Source organism: Thermobia domestica, chromosome 13 (genome assembly GCF_964235325.1).
Source record: "Thermobia domestica chromosome 13, izTheDome1.hap1.1, whole genome shotgun sequence".
NCBI lineage: Eukaryota > Metazoa > Arthropoda > Insecta > Zygentoma > Lepismatidae > Thermobia > Thermobia domestica.
The window spans coordinates 64,824,364-64,846,448 of record NC_137466.1 but is presented as its reverse complement, the minus strand read 5'-3'; the positions used below and the strand labels follow the sequence as shown (position 1 = coordinate 64,846,448).

Here is a 22,085-nt window from a genome sequence, read left to right as displayed (position 1 = left end):
CTTTAACGTCCTACAGTTATGGCCTTAAGACTAAAGGAGAAGAATGATCAACGAAGGTAATCGATGATTATAAAAGAATTAGTAGAATGAGAACGTGGGAAAACCCACCAACACGATACTGCCCACCAAAAACTCACATTAACTGGAATCGAATCAGGAACCATTTGCACCAGAGGGAGCACTGTCACTGAGCCACCGCGTATTGGAAAATTAAAAGGAATGGACATTTCAATTTTAATCTATAACACATTCTCGAGTTTTCTGTTACATATGACTATCAGAAGAAGAAGAAGAAAAAATCAGTGATATACAAAATTTACCTACAGCATTACTTACATTATTCTTAGGGTCAGGCATTGTGTAAAACGGCCTTACAGCAAGTGGATATTTGTCCAAGATATAAAAATCTGTATCATACTGAAAAAAAAAAAAGGAGAGAGATACAGATTAGTCCATCAAATTGTTCGACTTCTTAAATGGATTAATACAAAATATTCAAAATACAGAAAACGACAGAATAAAGTCACAAAATCATACAAAGCTATTTTTTTTAAATTAAAACTTGAAGTTTGTTCTGTGGATTTTTAACGCTCTACCAGCAAATTTTTCCTGTTCTGAATTTGTACACAAATGTTGATTCAAAAATACGAAGTTAATTTGTTTTTATTATGCTTGTGCGTTACTTAAAATGATAGACTGAAAGTTAATATTAGTAATATGACAATTTCTGAAGTAAAATGATGGCTAAACACTAATAGTGTGCCATTTATTGCGTTTAGAAGTACAACAACAAATAAAGGTCTTAAATCCAAATTGGTTGATAAGTGCTAACAGATTTAATGTTTGAAAATTAAGTAAAATAATTAAATTTAGGAAAAATAAAATCAAATCATGTACACTTAAAAATATCTACAAATGATCGTTCAGTTTTGAATTTAGAATTCTGAGTTTAAAATATTGCGAAATATAAGAAATATTTACAATAATAATAATAATAATAATAATAATAATAATAAATAAATAAATAAATAAAATTTCTCGCATTTGAAAACATCCAAAAAGTCATGGATGTTCTCAGATAGATATGAGGATTTTTATTTTCTGTTAATAAATATGCATCCTTGTATGAATCAGTAATTAATACTAAAATTTATCTGCGTAATTATTTGCTACATCGGAACTCTTCCTACTTAGTGAAACTGATTTTATAGTCTATATTTTCCTCCTAGGACAATGGAAAGAAATGCAGATGCCCTATTAAATGCTTGCAGGGACATGGGTTTAGAAGTAAATGCAGAGAAAACTAAATACATGGAAGTTTGCTGGGATCATAATACTGCAAATTATGGATATATCAAAATATCAACTAATACTTTCGACAAAGTGGATGTCTTCAAATATTTAGGATCAATATTAAAAGATTGGTTCAGTCAGCACAAGAGAAGAAGATATACATGGAAATCACCAATAAACGGCGGAAGATATTAGATAGACTACGTTATGATTCAGGACAGGTATCGGAATAGCTTAAAGAACGCGAAGACCCTTCCCGGGGCTGATATTTTCTCTGATCATAATCTTGTGCTGGCCGAAGTAGATATTCAACTGAAAAATGTAGGCAGAAGAAAAGTAGATAACAAAGTGTTGAATACTGAAAAGTTGAAAAACGAGGAAATTAGAAATCTTTTCGCTGAAAAATTCGAAGAAAAATGTTCAAACGAGGAAAGGATAGACGCAGGTAGTAACGCACGGTGGGAACATATTAAACGTTGCTTACAGTCTGCAGAAGAAGCAGTAGGTTACCGCGAACACAAAACTGCTAAGAAACCATGGGTTACAGAGCAGATGTTGCAGAAAATGAGGGAGAGGAAGATGTGGAAACAGGTTGATACAGAAGAGGGCAGAAAGATGTACAGAAAGTTAAATAATGAATTACGAAGAGAAACAGACAAAGCGAGGGAAGAGTTTTACAAAAGAAAATGCGAGGACATAGAAGAATTAGAAAGAGTTGGGAAATATGAGGAAATGTACAAGGAGGTGAAATCTATGGAATTTCGGAGGAAACAAGGGAGTATCATGATGGCAGTAGAAAATAAGAATGGGAAGGTAGTCAGCGAGAGAAATGAGGTCATAGGAAGGTGGAAAGAATACGTTGAAGACTTATATGAGCGTAGGGATAGACCGTGTAGCCTAAATGTTGAAGTGGAAAATGAAGTAGGCGAGATGATAAAGGATTTAGTATTCTTCGGGATGAGTTTGAAAAGGCTATATCTGAGATTAGGAATGGATAGGCAACAGGAATAGATAACATACCAATTGAATTCATTAAAAATATAGGAGACAAGGGAAAGAAAGAATTGTGGCGACTCTGCAATGAAATATATGAAACAGGAGAATGGCCAAGAGACTTTCTGAAAACGATCATGATACCGATGGCTAAGAAATCAAACCCAAAGAGATGTGAGGATTATAGAACTATTAGTCTCATATCTCATGCAGCTAAAATTCTGCTCCGAATACTGAACAGAAGGTTATATGGAAGAACAAATAAAGATGTTGAGGAAGAGCAGTTCGGGTTCAGAAGAGGCAAGGGCACAAGAGATGCTATTGGATTATTAAGGGTGATCGGTGAAAGATTTATAGAAAAAGGGAAAGAGGTGTATGTTGTATTTATTGATCTAGAAAAGGCTTTTGACCGCGTGAATTGGGAATTGTTGTTGGGAGTTCTAACAAAGATAGGGTTGGAATGGAAAGATAGAAGACTCATAAGAAACTTATACATGAACCAACAAGTAAGTGTTAGGATAGGGGAAGAACTGACGGAAGAGAGTGCAATTGGAAGGGGAGTTCGACAAGGATGCTGCCTCTCGCCAACACTATTTACTGTCTATCTAGAAGAGATAGTGAAAAAGAGCCTACATGATGATGATGGCATTTCGGTAGGAGGTAGAATGATTAGATGCATAAGATTTGCAGACGATATGGCCCTTGTTGCAGAATCTGAAAAGAAAATCAATAAAATGTTAGAAAAAATGAGAAGGGGCTTTGAAGAATATGGGATGAAAATAAATGTTAGAAAGACAAAAGCCATGGTGATTGGAACGAAGGGGTCTGTGTCAAATATAAAAGTAGGAGGGGAGAAAATAGAACAAGTGAATAGTTTTCGATACCTGGGTAGTATTCTTAGTAATGACATGAAATGCGAACGTGAAATAAAAGCAAGGATAGGAATGGCGAAAGAAGCCTTTAAAAGAAAGAAAAGTCTGTTTTGTGGGACCTTGAACAAAGAGTTGAGAAAAAGACTAATAAAATGCTTCGTGTGGAGTGTTGTGCTGTATGGGGCGGAAACGTGGACATTGCGTAAGGGTGACGAAAATCGACTGGAAGCCTTCGAAATGTGGGTGTGGAGAAGAATGGAAAGAGTTAGTTGGGTCGAGCGGAAAACGAATGAGAGTGTGTTAGAAATGGTGGGTGAGAAAAGAACACTTTTAGATATTATTAGGAAGAGGAAGAGAAACTGGTTGGGACATTGCCTAAGAAGAGATTGTATCATGAGGGACGTCCTAGAGGGTATGGTGGCGGGAAAGAGAGGGAGGGGGCGAAAGAGACTACAATTAATGGATGATATTAAAACAGAAAGATCATACGCGAAGACGAAAAGGTTAGCGGAGGATCGTGGAGCATGGAAGCTTCTCAGCTGCGGCAAGTGATCTGCCAATAAAGGCAGAATACCTATGATGATGATTAAAAGATTAAAACCATATCTACGAAGAAATTAAATGTCGACTGAAATCAGGAAATTCGCGTTGTTATTTACTTAAAAAATTTTGTATTGCGAGAAATTTGAAGCTTAAAATATATATAAAACGACAATCATGCCTGTTGTTCTCTATGGTTGCGAAATATAGTCGCTTACTCTGAAGAAAGACCGCAACTTAAAGTATTTGAGAATAAAATCCTAGGACGAATATTCGGACCCAAGAAGAACGAAAAATGGGGAATAGTTAAATTTCATAATGAGGAACCGCATAATTTATACCGTTTACCAAATATTGTTAGGGTCATTAAATCCAGAAGGCTAGGTGGGCAGGCTATGTAGGCAGAAAGAACGAGCGCTTTCAAAATTTTGACTGGAAATCCACTCAAAAAGCGACCATTAGGAAGATCTAGGAGCAAATGGGAGGACAATATTAAGATGGATCTCGCAGAAATAGGAATACAAGGGAGAAACTACTGTATATCCAGCTGACTAAGGACACAAATCAATGCAGAGCTTTTGTGAGTGCGGCTTTAAACCTCCGGGTTCCATAAGTCATAGGATTAGTTATATTTTTTATTTTTCCAAACAATACATCTTCAAATCAATTATGACATCATAATCTTAATAGGTTAACTGGATGAAAATGAAGGCTATCTTTAAAATTGTTTTTGTTACTAGCATATTTTGTACATGTTAGGAAATTACGAAAAGTAACATTATTACTAGTTGATAGAATCGGATGCATATCTGTTAACAGTAAATAAATGTGCTGAGATTAACGTGCGGTCATTTTTATTTGCAGTAATATTATTCTTTGAATTCATCCATATTTTGAAAAGAGTGAAAATGTTAGGATAGAACTAACGAGAACAGAACACAATCACATAAATCTTGACAGAGAGAAAAACAAAGCAAGAAATATTACAGAGAAAGAAACCGTTATACACACCTGCAAAAATCTAAAAATCATAGAAAATAGTATTAGTTACATTGTTATTTTCTCTATTAGAATTTCCCTATTAGCAAATCTATCTTCTCGAAGTTCTGTCTAAGAGGTTACGTTCTTTCAAAAACGCGGGTTACAGGGAAAGAGCGAAGATACTGCACATACGTATACAGATGGTGATCAGAAAAATGGAAAAACCTGTAGTTGGCAACACGTCAGATGTATGGGTTGGCAGTGGTGTCGTGGCGCCCGCAGCGCCGGACCGCTGGTGGTGGTGTGTTAGGTCGGTCTCCATACTATGTCAGGCGCAGTGGAACAGCAGTGTCCAGTGGCTGCAGCAGACGGAGGTAGTGTAAAATGGGAGACCTCTCAGATTTTCAAAGAGGGCAAATTGTTGGTGCGCGGTTGTGTGGATTGAGTGTTACGGCAGTGGCTACTGTGTTAGGTGTGTCGCGTGGGACAGTGTCGAAGGTGATGACGGCCTACACAACACACGGGAAAACCACATCGGGGAAGCGGAACAGTGGGCGGAAGAAAATCATGAGTGACAGGTCACGCCGGGTATTAAAGCGCATTGTCACGCAGAACCGTCGTGCCACTGCGGAGCAAGTGACGGAGGAACTCAATCAGCACGTCCCCCACCCTGTTTCAACAATCACAGTCCGCCGCGAATTACATGACATGAACTTACGGGGTTGTGGTGCACGGGCCAAACCGCTCATCAGGGACCATAACGCTTTCGCACGCCGCAAATGGTGCCGCGACCATGCAACTTGGACCGTTGAGGACTGGAAACGTGTGATATGGTCGGATGGGTCATCCTTCACCCTATTCCCAACCACGGGCCGTGTTTATGTGTGGAGAACGCCCAAAGAAGCTTATGATCTGCAGTGTCTCCGCCCAACTGTGAAACATGGCGGCGGCTCGGTGATGCTGTGGGCCGCCATATCATGGTTTTCATTGGGTCCTGTGATCACACTTAGCGGACGAATCACTGCCAACGATTATGTCGCAATTTTAGGAGACCACTTGAATCCTATGGTCCGGATGTTGTTCCCGGACAATGACGCCATCTTCCAGGATGATAATGCACCCATTCACACAGCTGGCGTTGTTGGAGCGTGGTTTGAGGAACATCGGGATGAAGTTCAACACCTCCCCTGGCCCGCCCAATCCCCAGATCTCAACATAATTGAACATCTGTGATCAGTCTTGGAAACACGACTCCGGCGACGATTTCCACCTCCATCCTCTCTCACAGAACTGGCCGATGCCCTGCACGAGGAATGGTGTAAAATTCCATTTGCTACCATTCACGACCTCTATGCCTCCATCCCACGTCGCATCAAGGCTGTTCTGAAGGCGAAAGGTGGCCCGACACCATATTAGTCTGGTAAGTTGCAATTTCGTTCAGGTGTTTCCATTTTTCTGATCACCATCTGTATATGTAAATGCATATATATGCGTGTATGCTAAGTATATACAAAAGCTGTCACAAAACAACTGTCAGTGGAGCTCGTATTTTCGAACAATGTCACAAAGCGATCCGACAACGATATAGACGTGAAGTTCACCTCATTAGCTAACGCAGAAAGGGCTGCGAGGTAGTTTAGGTTAGGTCAGGTAAAGAATTCTTGGCGAAATTAACCACACATATTTATTTTACGAGTTGTCAGTTTAGGAACAAATTTACAACAAATATTCGCTATCGTTGTCAGTATCATTCAATTTCTGACAAATGTCAATCGTAGCGAATAATCACTGCCATTGTGTTAATGTTTATCTCAGTGACTGTTGCTGATGGCCACCCACCGTTCGAGATTAGCGTGGTTGACTCGCGATCTTCAACAAAAATTTTCTGCCAACTAAATACTGTCCTCCCACTTAAACATTCTTCTTTAATGGCGTCCTTAAGTCTTTTTTATAGTTGCCGACGCAGATAAACCACGTCGAACACAATATAGAATCGCACAACTTTGCTTCGTTTTTATATTCATACTTACAACTCAAAAAACCTAGAGTGATAAAAATCAACGTACTCTCTACCCATGGCTGCTCAACGTAGACTAGTGAAAACGAGTTGAATTGCAGCCCTACATCGTAGAGTTGTTTGGATATATGAGTGCCGCTGACAGTTGTTTTTGTACAACCCTTGTACATCAATATGTCATTATCCTAATGTAAATGAATGAACGTAAGTTAACATATTGAGACTGAGAAAATCTGTAGGTCCACTGGATCGATCAACAACGTTGCCTACTAGATTAGACACACTGGATGGAAGAAAAATAATGACAGACAATGACAATCATATTTACCTTTGCTTTCACCAAACGGCCTAGAAGTTTCTCATTTGGTGTGCTGAGATCATCCTCGTCGCCAATTTCAACCCCAGCCTCTCGGAGCATAGCTACTGCTTCCGGAAACTCTAGTTTCAATGGAGGATCGAGGAAGGTAAATGGCTCTGAAGGATACTGCTGATTAACGGCCTCGATTTCCGCAGAAAACCTTTAACAAAATATTATACCTTTATACTTATATCTATGTTTTACCTACCTACTAGCTACTCAAATAAATTCGTGCACTTTTCAAGTGTATGAGCATGTAACGTGAAAACAGTACACCTTAGCGGATTGTTGACTGTGTCGGCAGCGTTAACTTTGTACCTATAGTGGTCAAATATAATAATTTCGTAATATGAGTGTGAAAAGATTCTATTATTTGGCATGCCTGTTTTATTGAGTAGAAGTTGGGTACAAAGGCAGTTCGAAACGCTTGCAGTGTGTTTGAGTATAATGCAATATGCGCAAGAACTGCCCAGAAGTGGCTAGATTTGTTGTATATCTTCAGACCGAGGCTACATGAGAAATGGATCTACAACTTGAATAAAGCACATGACCTCCCACCGCGAATTGAAGCAGTGTGTCCAGCGTCAAAGGAGCGTACGCTACAGATCAGCTTTGATGTGGCAAAAGCCCTTGGAAGATACGGCTGCTAACCATCTTTGATGCGATGATGCGTCGAACCTTAAAACATTGTTGCCCCATGAACTGACACCAAACAACAAATTTCTATTTATCGACGGAAATTCCTTGCTACTATACCGTCAGAACATAGATCCGTTCGTGCATAGTTTAATGTGCGACGAGAAATGGGTATTGTACACGAAACCCAAGAGGTCACATTAGTGGTTGAAGCCAGGAAATGGAGCCACACACATCAAAACCCGCACTGCACCCAAAACAGACAGGCATCGGACTTGTCCACTATAAACTACTATACGATGGGCAACGTGGATGTGTACTGTACCCAGCTACAGTCGGTTGCTCCAGCAAAGCAGTATACATTGGTCAATAAAAGGCGCCTTATCTACTTTTTATAACACTACTCACCACACAGTACCCGGATGACCCTGGAGAAGTTCAGAAACTTTCGATACGAACTATCCCATCCTCCGTATTTTCCAGATATCACACCAACTGACTTTACTTTTTTCCCCATTCGGGATAAATATGTGAGGAGCAATACAGATACAGGAATGATCTGAAAAAAGAATGTATATGCCTATATCCCGAAAGACTTTATTCTACTTGAAGGGCATTGAAATACTTGTCCCATTGGCCCGAAGGTTTTGTAATGCGCAGGTAATGTTTTCTAATGAACATTAACATTTTGGTTGGTTCCTTATAATACTGCAGTTCAACTAAGATCAGGTATATATGTTATGGTATAAAATTAATAATGCACAGGTAAAAACTAGAAACTTTAAAAATTTTATTGTGGCTAATCTAAGTCAACTACTAAAATTAAATTTGCAGTATACTAATTTGTAATTGTTCTTTTATGTACTCAATATATAGTGCACACGTTTGATAAGAGCTAAATAAATCCTATGAAGAAGGACAAGGTTTATCGGTTTCCTGCAGTTTGTTTCAGAGACTGGCAAGCATCAGAAATCGAATCCAGAACTTTGGTTCAGATTATGACTGTTATCATGATTTATGTTTGGTGTATTCATGCATCATCGAAGATTAGAAGATGGAATCTATTAATAGAGTGTAACACCACTATTGTTTGTATATAGAATGTTCTACTCCCAGCAGAGTTTCCAATCTGTGATCATGCATACTGAACGCGAGCGTTCTAGCTATGAAGTTGAGGGAAGCTAGAATTTGGTTCAGAGAAAGAACGCCTGTACTACAATTTAACGTAACAGCCAACAGCACGTCGTACTTTTAGACTATGCTTTGCATAAGTACGGGAAGTCTTATAGAAGGCTATGTCCGGCTGTTTGTCTGTCGACAGGTATTACAGAAAAAACATGTAACAGTGAGAAGCTGGTTTTTTGGAAAGGATTCAGCATCTAATGAATAGGTTCCATCTCCTCTCTTAATCTTCTATTCAAACCGGAAGTGGTAGAGATCGACAATTTCCAGTTTTACGTTGATCGACATACATTAAATGGTAATAGATAGTGAACAAGAAGGGGTTTTCTGCAAGCGACTTAACGTCTTAATAATAAATCCTATTTTACAATTATAACTTCTTCTAAAACTAAAAATGGTAGAAATTCACACCCTCCGGTTTCAATATTGATAATAAGATAATAGAAATAAAGAAGCAGTTTATTTATATGAATTCAGTACTGCATGGATAGGTTCGATCTTCTACTTTATTGCTACATTGGAACCGGAAAATTAACTACCACTTCCAGCTTTAATTTTCATCTCCATAGAATAAAAATGGTAAAAGACAGCAAGAATTGGCTGTTTAATATGGATTCAGCATCCCAGCTGTTCTAATTCTTGTACTGAAACTGGAAGTAATAAAACACTAGTACAACTCCAGTTTCAATATTTAAAAAAAAAAAAAAAAAAAAAAAAAAAAAAAAAAAAAAAAAAAAAAAAAAACTTTTGGTATTGAATCAGCAACCGAAGAACAGGTTTCATTTTTGACCTTATAACTCTAATGCAATCAAAAATTATAGATCTACTACTAGAACTACTTGTATAAATTTTAGTATTGAATTAGTATAGTTTGAAAATCTACCGGAGCTTCACAATGCGAAACGAAATTTACTTGCTATTAATAGAATATCAATCAAAAACACAACTCCTCCAGAATACCAGATGAAGAATTTTTAATGAAAATTTGGCCAGAAATGTTTAACGAAAAATGTAATATAGAACAGCTGTAGATATGAAAAATATGGTAACCAAGTGTTCCATCATTTTTGCAACAGATATACAGCATGCCGTTTACAGATGGGCACCATCAATGGTTCAGAGAACCCCCCCCCCCCCAAAAAAAAATCTTTTTTAAGTTTTGTCTAACTTTCTATGACCTAAACAACAACTATATAAAATTATCCTTGTAGCAAACTTTGGTTCTTATATAATTACATACCTATAAATATCTTGAGAACCAGATATTAAAAATCACTAATACTTCATATTTCCTAACATTATCGTTCTAATTATTAATAAAAGCCAACTTCGGAGTTGATTCGCTTGACTTGACAGCAAATATAAAACATATTTACAAGAATAGTGTTGAAACTTGCAACTTGTTGCACCAAGATATTGAGTAGCACACATTATTTTTTTTCTCATTAAGTTACATAGTCTAGGGATAGCTAGAGCTACCAAAAGAGTATTTTTTTTATTTAACTTTACCATGTAACTTTCACTATGTTGGCGGAAGTTTAATGGTCCTTTATAGAAGAGACTATATGAGACAGGACCTACTGCTTAGAAGTGTGATACCAACCACTACTCGGGTTTTTACTCAGATAAGTATCCCTACGGGGAGCGATCCGGGACACAACGAAAAACACGCATGTTAGCCACTTAATCACGAACACATTTGTCAACATTTATAATAACGTGTTCTACAGAACGATCAATTGTTGACTACAAGAGACTTTGTTCCATTTAACTCGAACAACAAAATAAACGACATCGCTGTTAATATGATTTTTATGAAGCTACGATCTGCCCAAAATCGCACAAAAGTCTAAAATTTAAGAAAGAGTAGCCTTAATCTTAACCATTAAAGTAATCTTCGACAACTTATATTAATATTATATGATTTTAACAAACCTTTCTGCTAATCCTCTAAATATCTCCGTGAATGTTTGACCAATCACATCAACTACTTCGTGATAATGATATTTGAAAGCCATTTCCATGTCCAGTCCCACAAATTCAGTTAAATGCCGATGAGTGTTGCTATCTTCCGCTCTGAAAACTAAATAAATAATAACGAAACTAGATTTTTTGATAACATTTGCTGAATATCAGATGATGTATGATACAAGTGTAAGAAATTAAAATTGCCTCGAAGGCTTTAATGCTACATCTAATTTTACAGTATTCAAACTGAAACAGTTTTTCGTAAGTCCACTGCTGCAACAATTAAACAGAACTTTTGTAAACCAATTACATAGTGTCAAAGTACATGTCACACATCAGATGTATTTAATCATCAGATTAAAAGGTATAGTCGAGACGTTATATTGGTCCCCAACCGGCTTCCTTTGTGCTCAAGTAGAAAATTTACCCTAACTGCCCTCATAAATAACACTTCAAATAAACCATAAATGGCACATGTTCGGTGTCGAAGTAATACGTTGTTGCCATCGCTAAACTTTTATTTTCGATGGATACATTATATAATAATAATAATAATAATAATAATAATAATAATAATAATAATAATAATAATAATAATAATAATAAAACACAACAATCATTAAAGGAATTCAGTATAATAGTATGCACAGGGGCGGTCAAGGACGGATTTCTGGGAGTGGCAAAGAAAGATTGTATTTTTTTCTCATCGGGCTTTTGCGGCACTGCCTTGCAAGGGGGGGGGGAGGGAGGACAGGGGCGAACTACTTAACATGTTTGGTTCGTACAAGCGTTATCGTTATGGAAGTTACATAATATTAACAATATGCTATATTTAAGAGTAATATAAGCACATTTCATGAAACTAATAATTGATTTCTTTTTTCTCTTCATTATAACATATCCAAATTGAATTCAAATTAAATTAAATATTTCAGTTTAACGTCCCACAAGCTAAAGGAGACGGAAGGAGGAGGAAGCAATGAAAACAAAAGTAACGAAAAAACCAGATAAATCTGTCTTTCTGCGAAGACTACTGAAGAATCAGTAAGCAAGAGGGTGAAAATTGCAACATCGCTTTCTTTTTCAGCAGGTCAACTGGCAGGCCACCCTCAACTGGAAGGACATGTTCAATTATCCCTCCCATGTAACAAAGAAATACGCGGTTTCCTTCAATGGTGTTCCGCTTCCTTTGTAGCCGCGTGGGGACGATTTGAGCGATTTTACTATAATCAAAGTAATGATCAAATTCCATAAAGTTCGATTGAAATAAATAAATATTTGATAACTATCAGAGGCAGGTTGGTCTACGATTGTTGAATAATTGCGAAAGGAACGTTTGCTGAGTAACTACAGAATCCTAGTACAACTTCTATACATATTGTGCTCCTTTATTGCTAATTTTTGCTTTTCTTTAATTATTTGACATCGGATCTTTACACAAATGCATATTTTATTCGCTTATAAACATCTCTGTTAATCTTGGTAGGAGTTTCTAACAACAATAATTCAGCTCAAATTCGAAGTTTTATAGTACATATAAATATAAATTTCACAGGTTAGAGCATATATTAGTGTTTAATTAATGCTTAAGAGCACATTCAGCATATTTTATAAGTTTTTATTTCAGATGTATGCTTATAGCATGGAATAAATCCAATTTTAAATTTATTTTCAACGCATTTACATGTTTATAAACCAGAATGGCTTTTTTGTATGGGAGAATAGAAGAATACCTATTGTATGGAGGATCAATAATGTTAGAAACTGATCAGTAGAGCAAAGACGCTTACAACTGTCAAGACGTTAAGAGCAATCTGATAATGATCAAAACATTGTAATATCGTGTCAACATCAATTCTGGAACAAGAAACTTGAGGAATACTGTTTAGTGAATGCTTAGCATTAGTTGGTGAAGTCCAGCATGAGCTCCAGTCAGTTCCTAATAAATTAGGGTGCTCTGTGGAAAGGAAATTGACGGACGTTATTGTTAGAAACTCGTACTACAAAATAATTGAAGCTATGGGAAAATACTTCCAAGGGTCAAATTTCAACTTGCAAAAAATATAGGTCCTAAACTTGTTCCTCTCTATAAATATTGTCTAGTAACACCTATTGATGTTGACAGGTTATTTTCTGGCTACGAACGTCACAAACTGACACCAAAAAATGAAGACAAATATTTTGTGATATGGAGGAGTCAATCCTTAAAAACGAAAACCTTTTTTTTTTCTGTACTGTGGAAACGTGTTGAGGGATCGTATTATTTCATGTAAAGTAAATGCACTCTAAATACAAATGTGAAGAAATACTAGAGATCGTGCTCTTATATCACTGTGTTTATTTTAATCTCATAATTTGTGTGTGTTTTGAAAAGTTAGGAGTATATAGCCTAAACTGTAATTGTCATAAAAATAAATTCTGAAGAGAAGTCCCTGAAAGTCACCTACAAAACTCTGTCAAAACTTGGTTGCATGTTTGAAAATGCTCTCTTTTACTGCATTGTTAATGCATATTAAGTGCAACAGCATAGTTGCATATTTCATAAATTTTAAGTGAGTTAAAATTTTATGTCTATTAATTATGAATCATTTATAAAGCAGAACAGAAGTCATTCCTTTGATTTTGCTGTATTCTGGATACAGGAAGTATAAATTTGTTCCCTCCCTGTAGTTGCAAGGCTTATAAATGATACCTCACAAATGAAGTCTGATTTTTTAAATTTCTATCGAGGAACTGCTTCGTTGAAACTTACACTTCCTATATCCAGAACCCTGAAACCAATTATTCATAGACAAATAAATTTAGATTTTTTTAAAATAAACAGTTGAAATATATTACCTGCGCCAACAGTAAAAACCTTTTCAAAGTCACTGGCAATGGCCATTTGCTTGTACAGCTGAGGACTCTGAGCCAAATACGCAGAGCGTTTGAAATAGGAAACTTCAAACACATTTGCACCACCCTCACTGGCTGCTGATATTATTTTTGGAGTGTGAATTTCCACAAAGCCCTGCAAGAAACAACTGTTATTGAAACTTCAGACCGCAAAATAAACTATAGTTTGCTATACAGATGTTTTCCATAGGAACAAAAGGATTACTTTAAAATGAGTTCACACGGAAGCTAATTGTGGAAGGCTGGAACCATATTTTTACTGTAAAAGATTCAAAACGAATGTTAATGGTATGGTTTTGCGTTTCTGTTATTATTATTATTATTATTATTATTATAATAATAATAATAATAATAATAATAATAATAATAATAATAATAATAATAATAATAATAATAATAATAATAATAATAATAATAATAATAATAATAATAAATAAATAAATAAATAAATAAATAAATAAATAAATAAATAAATAAATAAATAAATAATAAAGAATCCTTGGATACGACTAGGATTTCCATAGTAGATATATACAAATCATAATTTCAGAAGATTTCGCCCACGGAAAGAAGTTGATTAGGTAGGGAGTGAGTAGTACTGTGAAAATACTACTAATCCAGGTTGAGTACGATTGCAAAAATACCCAAAGGGAATTTCTCCCTATCAACCCTGAGATCATCACTGCATATAACTGTCCTGTTTAAAGACGAAAACCTGCTTCCAATCTTCCAGACTGGTTGACTGTCAAATTTTGACATTTACCATCACATTTCTATTTACAATTTCAAGTAAAACTAGCATAAATAGTGGTAATAGTGGCATCTTAACACTAGTATTAGGAGGCAAGTGCAAAACAACCAAAATAAAAATGGAAACAACTATAGATTGCAATAAGTAAGATGAAAGAGATGTTAACCTTGAGGATGAGAGTTACATATTTCTAAATGAATCATACACACATACTGCGTAAAAATACAACTAGCATTTTTTCCTTTTAATAAATGGCTTGGAACAAAGGAAGCCTGATGCAATCATGGAAGCGAATTCCTGCCCCATTCGAACCTTCACAGTCTTATTGCAGGAACTGGAATCTCCACTGAAGAAGGAACAGAAATTTAAATACAAAACTGTTGTCGATTCGGTATCACTTTGTTTTTTCAATATCCCATCACGACGAAAGTACACCCTCTTCCCCCATTCTGGTAACGAATCTTTCAATCCCATTTACATTCTTAAATGCATCAACTGTCCAACCTTCTAGATTGGAAATTTACCTTCTCAATCGATCCGCATCAACTATCACCGATATATCTGAAGGTTCAAATTCCCCATCCAATGCCAGGTACTACGTGTATCGTCCAAGATAAAGGATACAGATTTCGTTATAACACATTATCAAAGGAGAGACATAATAAACGGAAACCAAGCCTTGGTGATGGCGATCGCCGAATATATGAAGAATGTCAAGAACAGTAGAGGCAGCCAAAGCAACACAACTGATTAAGCATCCTGAACGACCTGTTCCTACAATCACCTATCTGATGAAAGCTGCATAACCTCAATGTCTGAGTTAGGTTTCCGAGTTCGAAACTTTTTATCATTGCTGCCACTCCGGGAAACGCAAAAAAGTACCAAGAACATAAAACATGGACCACCGATGAGTGTAATAGCGTAATATGATCTGATGAGTCATCCTCATCCTCGTTTCCAATAACAGGTCGGATTATTTACGCCTAACACCCAAACAGACTATATGCTCCAGGTTTTCTATTTCTAAGCATAGTGACGGTTCTGTACTGATGTAGGATGTTGTTTCATTGCTAATGCAGCTAACAGACAATCGTGCACGTCCTATGGAGGAATGGTTCGAGGAATACACTGTGGTTCTCCAGGATCTTGTATGACCCCTAATCTCTCTGGATTTCAACCGACTAAGCACCCATGGGACGCCACGGACAGTAGACACTTTCTCGCTATTATGATTAACATCGTCTTCAAGGCATCAACTCGGATTTAAAGGCCGCATTACAACCAACTTGACTGGCTACATTATCGGGAACCGGTACTACCACCAATGGCTCATGGTATGTTGTATTGCTGCTGTATGAAAGGCGAAAGGATGATTTATATGCTGCTAGGTAGGTGGTTGGTCCTAATTCAGCAATCGGTTGTGTACATGTGAAAGTACAATTATGCACACTAACAAGTAAACGTTACGTAATGAGTTCTTTCGGCAAACTCTTCATTAGATAGCAGTTGGGTAAATAGTAGGCAGAAGAAACAAAGAAAGAAAAACATTGTAGGAGCTCGTCCAAGTATTTAATTCTTACCTTCTTAGTAAGAACCTCTCGGAACAGCTGACACACACCTGCTTCCAATCTAAAAATAGCTTGATTCGCAGGTGTTCGTAGATCCAAAATTCTGTTATCTAACCGGGTGTCCTGGTTGACATGAATATTAAGACCTTCTGGGTCCTGCAAAGAAACGAAAAAGAAGAAAAAAAAGTTTTATATAGTAGAATGTGAACATCAAACTATAATCTTAATTATAATTGATACGAAATTCAAACTGATAATCTTAATTATTGCGACTATTTTATTAAAATATAGTGACATTAAAATATTCAAAATGTCAGAAAAAATAAATTTCCTAATTTAAAGATAAAGAGATAAATCTTAGACAGTACTTAAGAAACTGCTCTTTTAGAAGGTACTTAAATATTGGCAAATTGACCGAAATTACGTGAAACGTCGTAAACATCATGGTCTCGATAATATGACTAATTCATGTTATGTAATAAAAATAAATAAATAAAAAGTTAGATGATGCAAATCATACATAAATTAAAGGTCTGGCTATCGTTTTGCGATAAGTTAGATCTTACATTATGTCGAGCCACCACATCCCATTTCAACGTAATGCACTTAGGTACAAACACATATTCTAGAAAATTTAATCTATAAATACTGAAGTATAATATGAAGTTCTGGAATAATCATGACAGAAAAAGATACGGTAGGGTCTTGCGAAAACTATCCTTGGACAGGCCCTAATGTATGACATTCCTTACGCACAAGCGCATATTTACGATTCCCAGACATCCCGAGTTTATATGATCTGCCCTTCCAAAAATTGTTCAGAACTTCAAATGTCCTGGTTTTTGTCTAAAACTTAAGTTAACTTCATTCGTTAAAACGTGTGATATTACAAGACATCGCTTTTATTAGTTATCGATATTCAATACAAATAATCTACTCTCTGTAATTCATTTTTGGTGAGCTATACAGAAAATTTTGATAGGATGCCATCCATGTTGACTATGAAATTATTACTTAAATAATTAATATTTTTCTGACTAGATTATGTACTTTATTAAAATTAAAATAATTCGTTACGTTATGGAAACTGTTACGAATTATTTTAATTTCAATGAAGTACATACTCTGGTCAGAAAAATATTAATTATATACGATGCCATGTTTTTTAGCCTGAAAATCTGGGAGTCTTACATGATATATGTGGTCTGAATGGTTAAGCACTGACTTCAAGAGTGATGGAATGTGATTGCTGAGGTAGAGGACTGGATATCATAGTAGTTAAAACATCGCCACGGTAAGCCAGAGACACAGGTTCGACTTCCGATTCAGTTGTGCATTCTTTCTCTCTTGGAATATTTTGAATTCGTTCTATAAAATCGCTGCAATGAAATAAAAATGAAATCTTTGAGTTTTACGTCCCACGGTTATGTCGGTTAGGCTAAAGGAGACGGTGATGATGAGAGATGAGTGAAATGGTGGAATGAAGAAAGTGGGAGGAAACGGGAGAACCCCGAGAAAACCCACGAGCACGGTGTTTGTCCACCACAAAGTTCACTTGGCGGGGGCTGGGATCGAACCCGGGACCCCAAGCACCAGAGGTGAACGCTCTACCACTGAGCCACCGCGCCCCCCCGCTGCAATGAAATAAAATTAGTATTTCCTGAATTTATTACATATACTATTACATGCACACATTTTCGTTATGATGTTCACTTTTAGAAGTAATGAGAAACTAAGATATTAAGCCGTCTGTTTAAAACTTGGTATCAAATGATATTTATGAAAAATAAATCCATCTAAAATACTTAAATATGTTTAACGATGCATACTCACATCATCTTTCACTGGCCTAGCTGCGTCCTCTATCTGCAAAGGCAGTTGGGGCTTTGAGACACTAACAACGAACAACTGCTCCACATGTAACTCAACACTTTGTTGCGTACAACTTTCAATCTTCTTAGGAACAGTGCGGACAAAACCTTCAACGTCTATGATTGACTCTTTTGTAACGCTTAAGGAAAAAAAAAAAGTACATTAATCTATTATATAATTGTGTTTGTCTCTTGAGAGTCTTATCATTACACTAAAACTACATAGAGAAATCATAATAACTGGTTATTGCCTGCAGTGTGCTATAGGCATAGTCAGTGGCGTATTTAGGGGGGGGCTTCCGGGCTTAAGCCCCCCCCGAAATCTTACTTACTATAGTAAAGTATATGAAATATCTTGCAGATTTTTTACATTTTCAGGCAAAGCCCTCCCCGAAAGTTAGCAAAGCCCCCCCCCCCCGAAAGAAAATCGTAAATACGCCGCTGGGCATAGTATTATTTCTAATTCGACTCCGGAGGAGGGAAGGGGAGGATACACGTGGTAACTTCACTATTATCACATACATGTTTTATTTTAACTGTTAAAGGAACGCAATTATAAAGTGCTTTTGGGCTCATAAAACAAAAATTCACCACTCAAAGAACATCGAATCTGTAGATAGGAACAAAATATTTACATTTTCTGTTCTATTTCCCAGACTTCCATACTTCAAGAAATTTGCTGTACATTTGTCTTCTACCTTGTGAATTTGTTAATCCCACACTTAGCAATCTGGAGCGGCACGCAGAACTATCCAAGATCTTAGGCTCGTGAGATACGCAAGGATCTTGAAGTACGGTAACATTTTCATAACTGCAACTGACACGTACTTCGCTGACAGTGTAGTAAGAGACAAAGATGGTTATCCAATTATGGTAACATCTGTACTTTGAAATATGCTGAGCAAGATCTGTGCGCTGGTAAGAGATTACGTGTTGTGGCGAATGGGTCATTCCCATAATGTTGGATAACATCACCACCAGCAGAATGTTAGAATTTTTGGGACACCCTGTATTCCTGAAGAAAGAAGACTGAAAGGAAGTTTTTCTTTATAAAAACTCGATTTGTGACAATAATATAATTTATAGACTTTCGATAATTACTATGTTAAAGTCCGTTTAAAAGAACTTTATTACCGATTTATTGATTTATTCACTCTTTTTTTTTTTGAAAAAAAAAAGAAGTAAAAAGATTTGGAGTATTGTTTACTATTCAAGGCCAAATGACGTCACAACATGTGGAAAGCGCTTGTGGTTTCATGCGAGCGACTGGCTGCCCGTTAAGCTAGTTGCTAGTTTGGATCTGTATTCGTCGCTTGCTTGGTCGTGTTGATTCAAATGGAGCAGAGAGTGTTACCTTTAATAACTTTAGTTTTTTCTTTGGATATATACTTAATTTTGTTTCCAGTCTCTTTTATCTGAGCATTGTATTGGCTTTAAAGTAACTGCTGTAGTAAAAATTATTTGGTCCTTGGTTTGAACCTTCCCAGAGGGTAATCTCGCTGCGATTTGGAGTAACCTGTAGTATTGACGGTAAGTGCAGAAATATAATTTTTTGTAATTCATGTGTGCCATAAAGCATTTAAAGAGGTTATACTCGCTTTAAAATTAGAATTAGGGACGGTAGATTATTTTGGATTTGTGTTAAAATTACTTAGTAGTTTGATCGGAATTAACATTTTGCTTTCAGATATGAGACCGGAAACTTGTTAAAAATTTGTTTTCCGTATATTATTTTTGAAAGCGGATCTTTGCTTAGGATTGTATTATTGATATTTTCTTGTTAACTTTGCCAGGATTTTTTTTTTTTCTATTTCCCCGTGTTGACTCATGTTTAATTAAATTACTAGCTAAGATGTCTAGTTTTATACGCTTTCAGCTGTTTTTCGGCTCTTACTTTGCCTTAAATTAGTCAGCTTGAATTATTTTTCAAAGTAATTTATTTTGTGGTGGACAACTGTCGGGTTGTTTCCATTCATTTATAGTAAAGTGCTGACTTTCGTTATAATCAGCTAATGTTATTTGTTAAATAACCCGTTTTGATGGGCAATAGCTGCTTATTTCTGTGCAATCTTGTGTCCTTCCTCTTTTTTTGAGGTGGACTACATTCTACTAGTTGCGGCCTTTAGTAGACATTGATAACTTCCGTGTTGAATTCAGTTACGAATAACTTTATGCTGCTGTGTACTGTGTTCGGCTTATATTCATCGATAATTTCCACTTTTATTGTTGTTAATGAAAGAAGGTAGAATTAATAAGAAAATACTGAAAGATTTAAATAAGATATCATTGTGAATGTCTATAATGTTCATGCTAGAAATTCAAATATTATACTTTCAATATCGTTAGTGAGTTATTGATCTGATCCGAAAGGTAATTGATATTTGAATTTAACTATCGATATTTGTTAATAAATTATTTGAATTATTTTGGACAAGTTGTTCGATATTATATTTGTATTAAACATAATAGTTTGGAATCTTTTAAATATCACTCTGTATTTGATTATATTTTTTATATTAATCACGTTTATTTCTTTATTGGATTTTGTATTCATGCAAGAGTTGTTAAATCGAATATAATAAGCCTATTCAACTAACCCGTTGCATCATGAGACGAGTTAGATTCGAGCCATACTGTCAGATTGACTCTGGGTGACTTTCATGGTATTACTGTTGTTTTGATCGTACAGGCAGTTCAAACTACAGATGTCTTTAAGAATCGCTTCAGTGTGTGTAGAGCCTAGCCTTATTAGTGGTGTTAGGTGATTGTTTATAGTACGTCAGGCGGAGTAGCACAGAGTTGTGTGTTGAAATGGCCACACGGTGATAATGCAACATGAGAGATTTTCTCCGAATTTGAACGAGATCAAGCTGTAAGTCTGAGGTTAGTTGGAACAAGTATTTTTAAGTAGCCAGTAAGTGTGTCGCGAAGGACAGTATCCAAAATGACAACTGCCTACAGGCAACCAACATCGGCGAAGAGTAATAGTGGATGAAAGAAAAGCCGCTGTGACAGAGATTGTCAGCATAGAAAAGAACTATAGAGCAAATGCCACTAAAGTGACTTTGAAACTCAATCAGCAGCTGGTAGACCCTACTCCGACAATAACAATCCGACGTAAGTTGCATCTGAATATGCGTGGTCGAGTTGGAATTTTCAAATCGCTGATCACCGCTAACTATACTTACGCACGAAGGAAAAGGCACCGAGAACATTTAACATATAACGTGGACCACCGATGGCTGGAAGCGCGTGATATGATCTGATTTGTCCTGTTTCACCTTCTTTCCAACAATAGGCTGTGCTTATGTATGGCGGAAGTCCAAAGAACGTTAGGCTCCGAACTGCCTCCTCCCTATTGTGAAACACGGCGATGGCTCTGTGATGCGGGTAGTAATCTTTCTGGTCATCCGTGGGCCTTCTTACTCCCACATGGCTAATACTACCAGTGGTTATGTGGACATTTTAAGTTACCACGTGTATCCTATGATCCAAATGTTTCCACCTAATTACGCAATTTTCAACGTGACAATGAGCTGCTGGAACTGTTAAGGCGTAATTTTGTGAACATTGGAGTGAACACCACCACCTTGGCTTGCCTAATTCCCAGAACCCAACATTATTGAATACCTGAGGACAGTTCTGAAGCTCAGATACCAGAGCAGATATCTTCCTATCCCATCTTTGCTGACACAACTGAGTGCTGCACTGCATGAAATGTGACACAATATTCTCGAAACCATTCACAACTTATATGCTTTCAATATACAACGAATCAGAGCTGTTCTGCCAGTTAATATGGCTCTACGCCGTATTAATCGGTACGTTTTGCATTTTCTTCAGGTATTTCAATTATTTTCATATCAAACGTACATGTATACAGCACGGCGATACAAAGAACGTCTTGTTTCTTTAAAATCATTAGACAGAAATGCATCATAGTTGGTATATGGCAACCTTTAGTCACAAAGAATTCAAATTTTTCATACAGTATGTAGGACGCATATTTGCTTGGCTGGTTGGAGTTTAGCGTTCCTTTTCAGCACAAAAGCAATATAAAAGTGGCCCTGCAGTTTAAGGTGGAATTCGAACTGCCGTAATGCAATCAAGTTTCAAGACTTTCATACCAGAAATCAAACCCGGACCCGGTGCACCAGACA

General features: G+C 36.5%; 1 protein-coding gene across 2 annotated transcripts in view; it reads right to left on the bottom strand.

The window, feature by feature from the left end:
* The window catches only part of AspRS (aspartyl-tRNA synthetase), a 58,516-nt gene that overhangs the window by 12,206 nt on the left and 24,225 nt on the right, over positions 1-22,085 (bottom strand). For both annotated transcript variants that reach the window (XM_081735831.1, XM_081735832.1), the window contains exons 6-11: positions 17,888-18,065; positions 16,067-16,210; positions 13,679-13,850; positions 10,808-10,955; positions 7,025-7,214; positions 337-417 (exon numbers count right to left, since the gene is read on the bottom strand). In XM_081735831.1, coding sequence (XP_081591957.1) covers positions 337-417; positions 7,025-7,214; positions 10,808-10,955; positions 13,679-13,850; positions 16,067-16,210; positions 17,888-18,065 — 913 coding nt within the window. The remainder of the gene's footprint in view (positions 1-336; positions 418-7,024; positions 7,215-10,807; positions 10,956-13,678; positions 13,851-16,066; positions 16,211-17,887; positions 18,066-22,085) is intronic.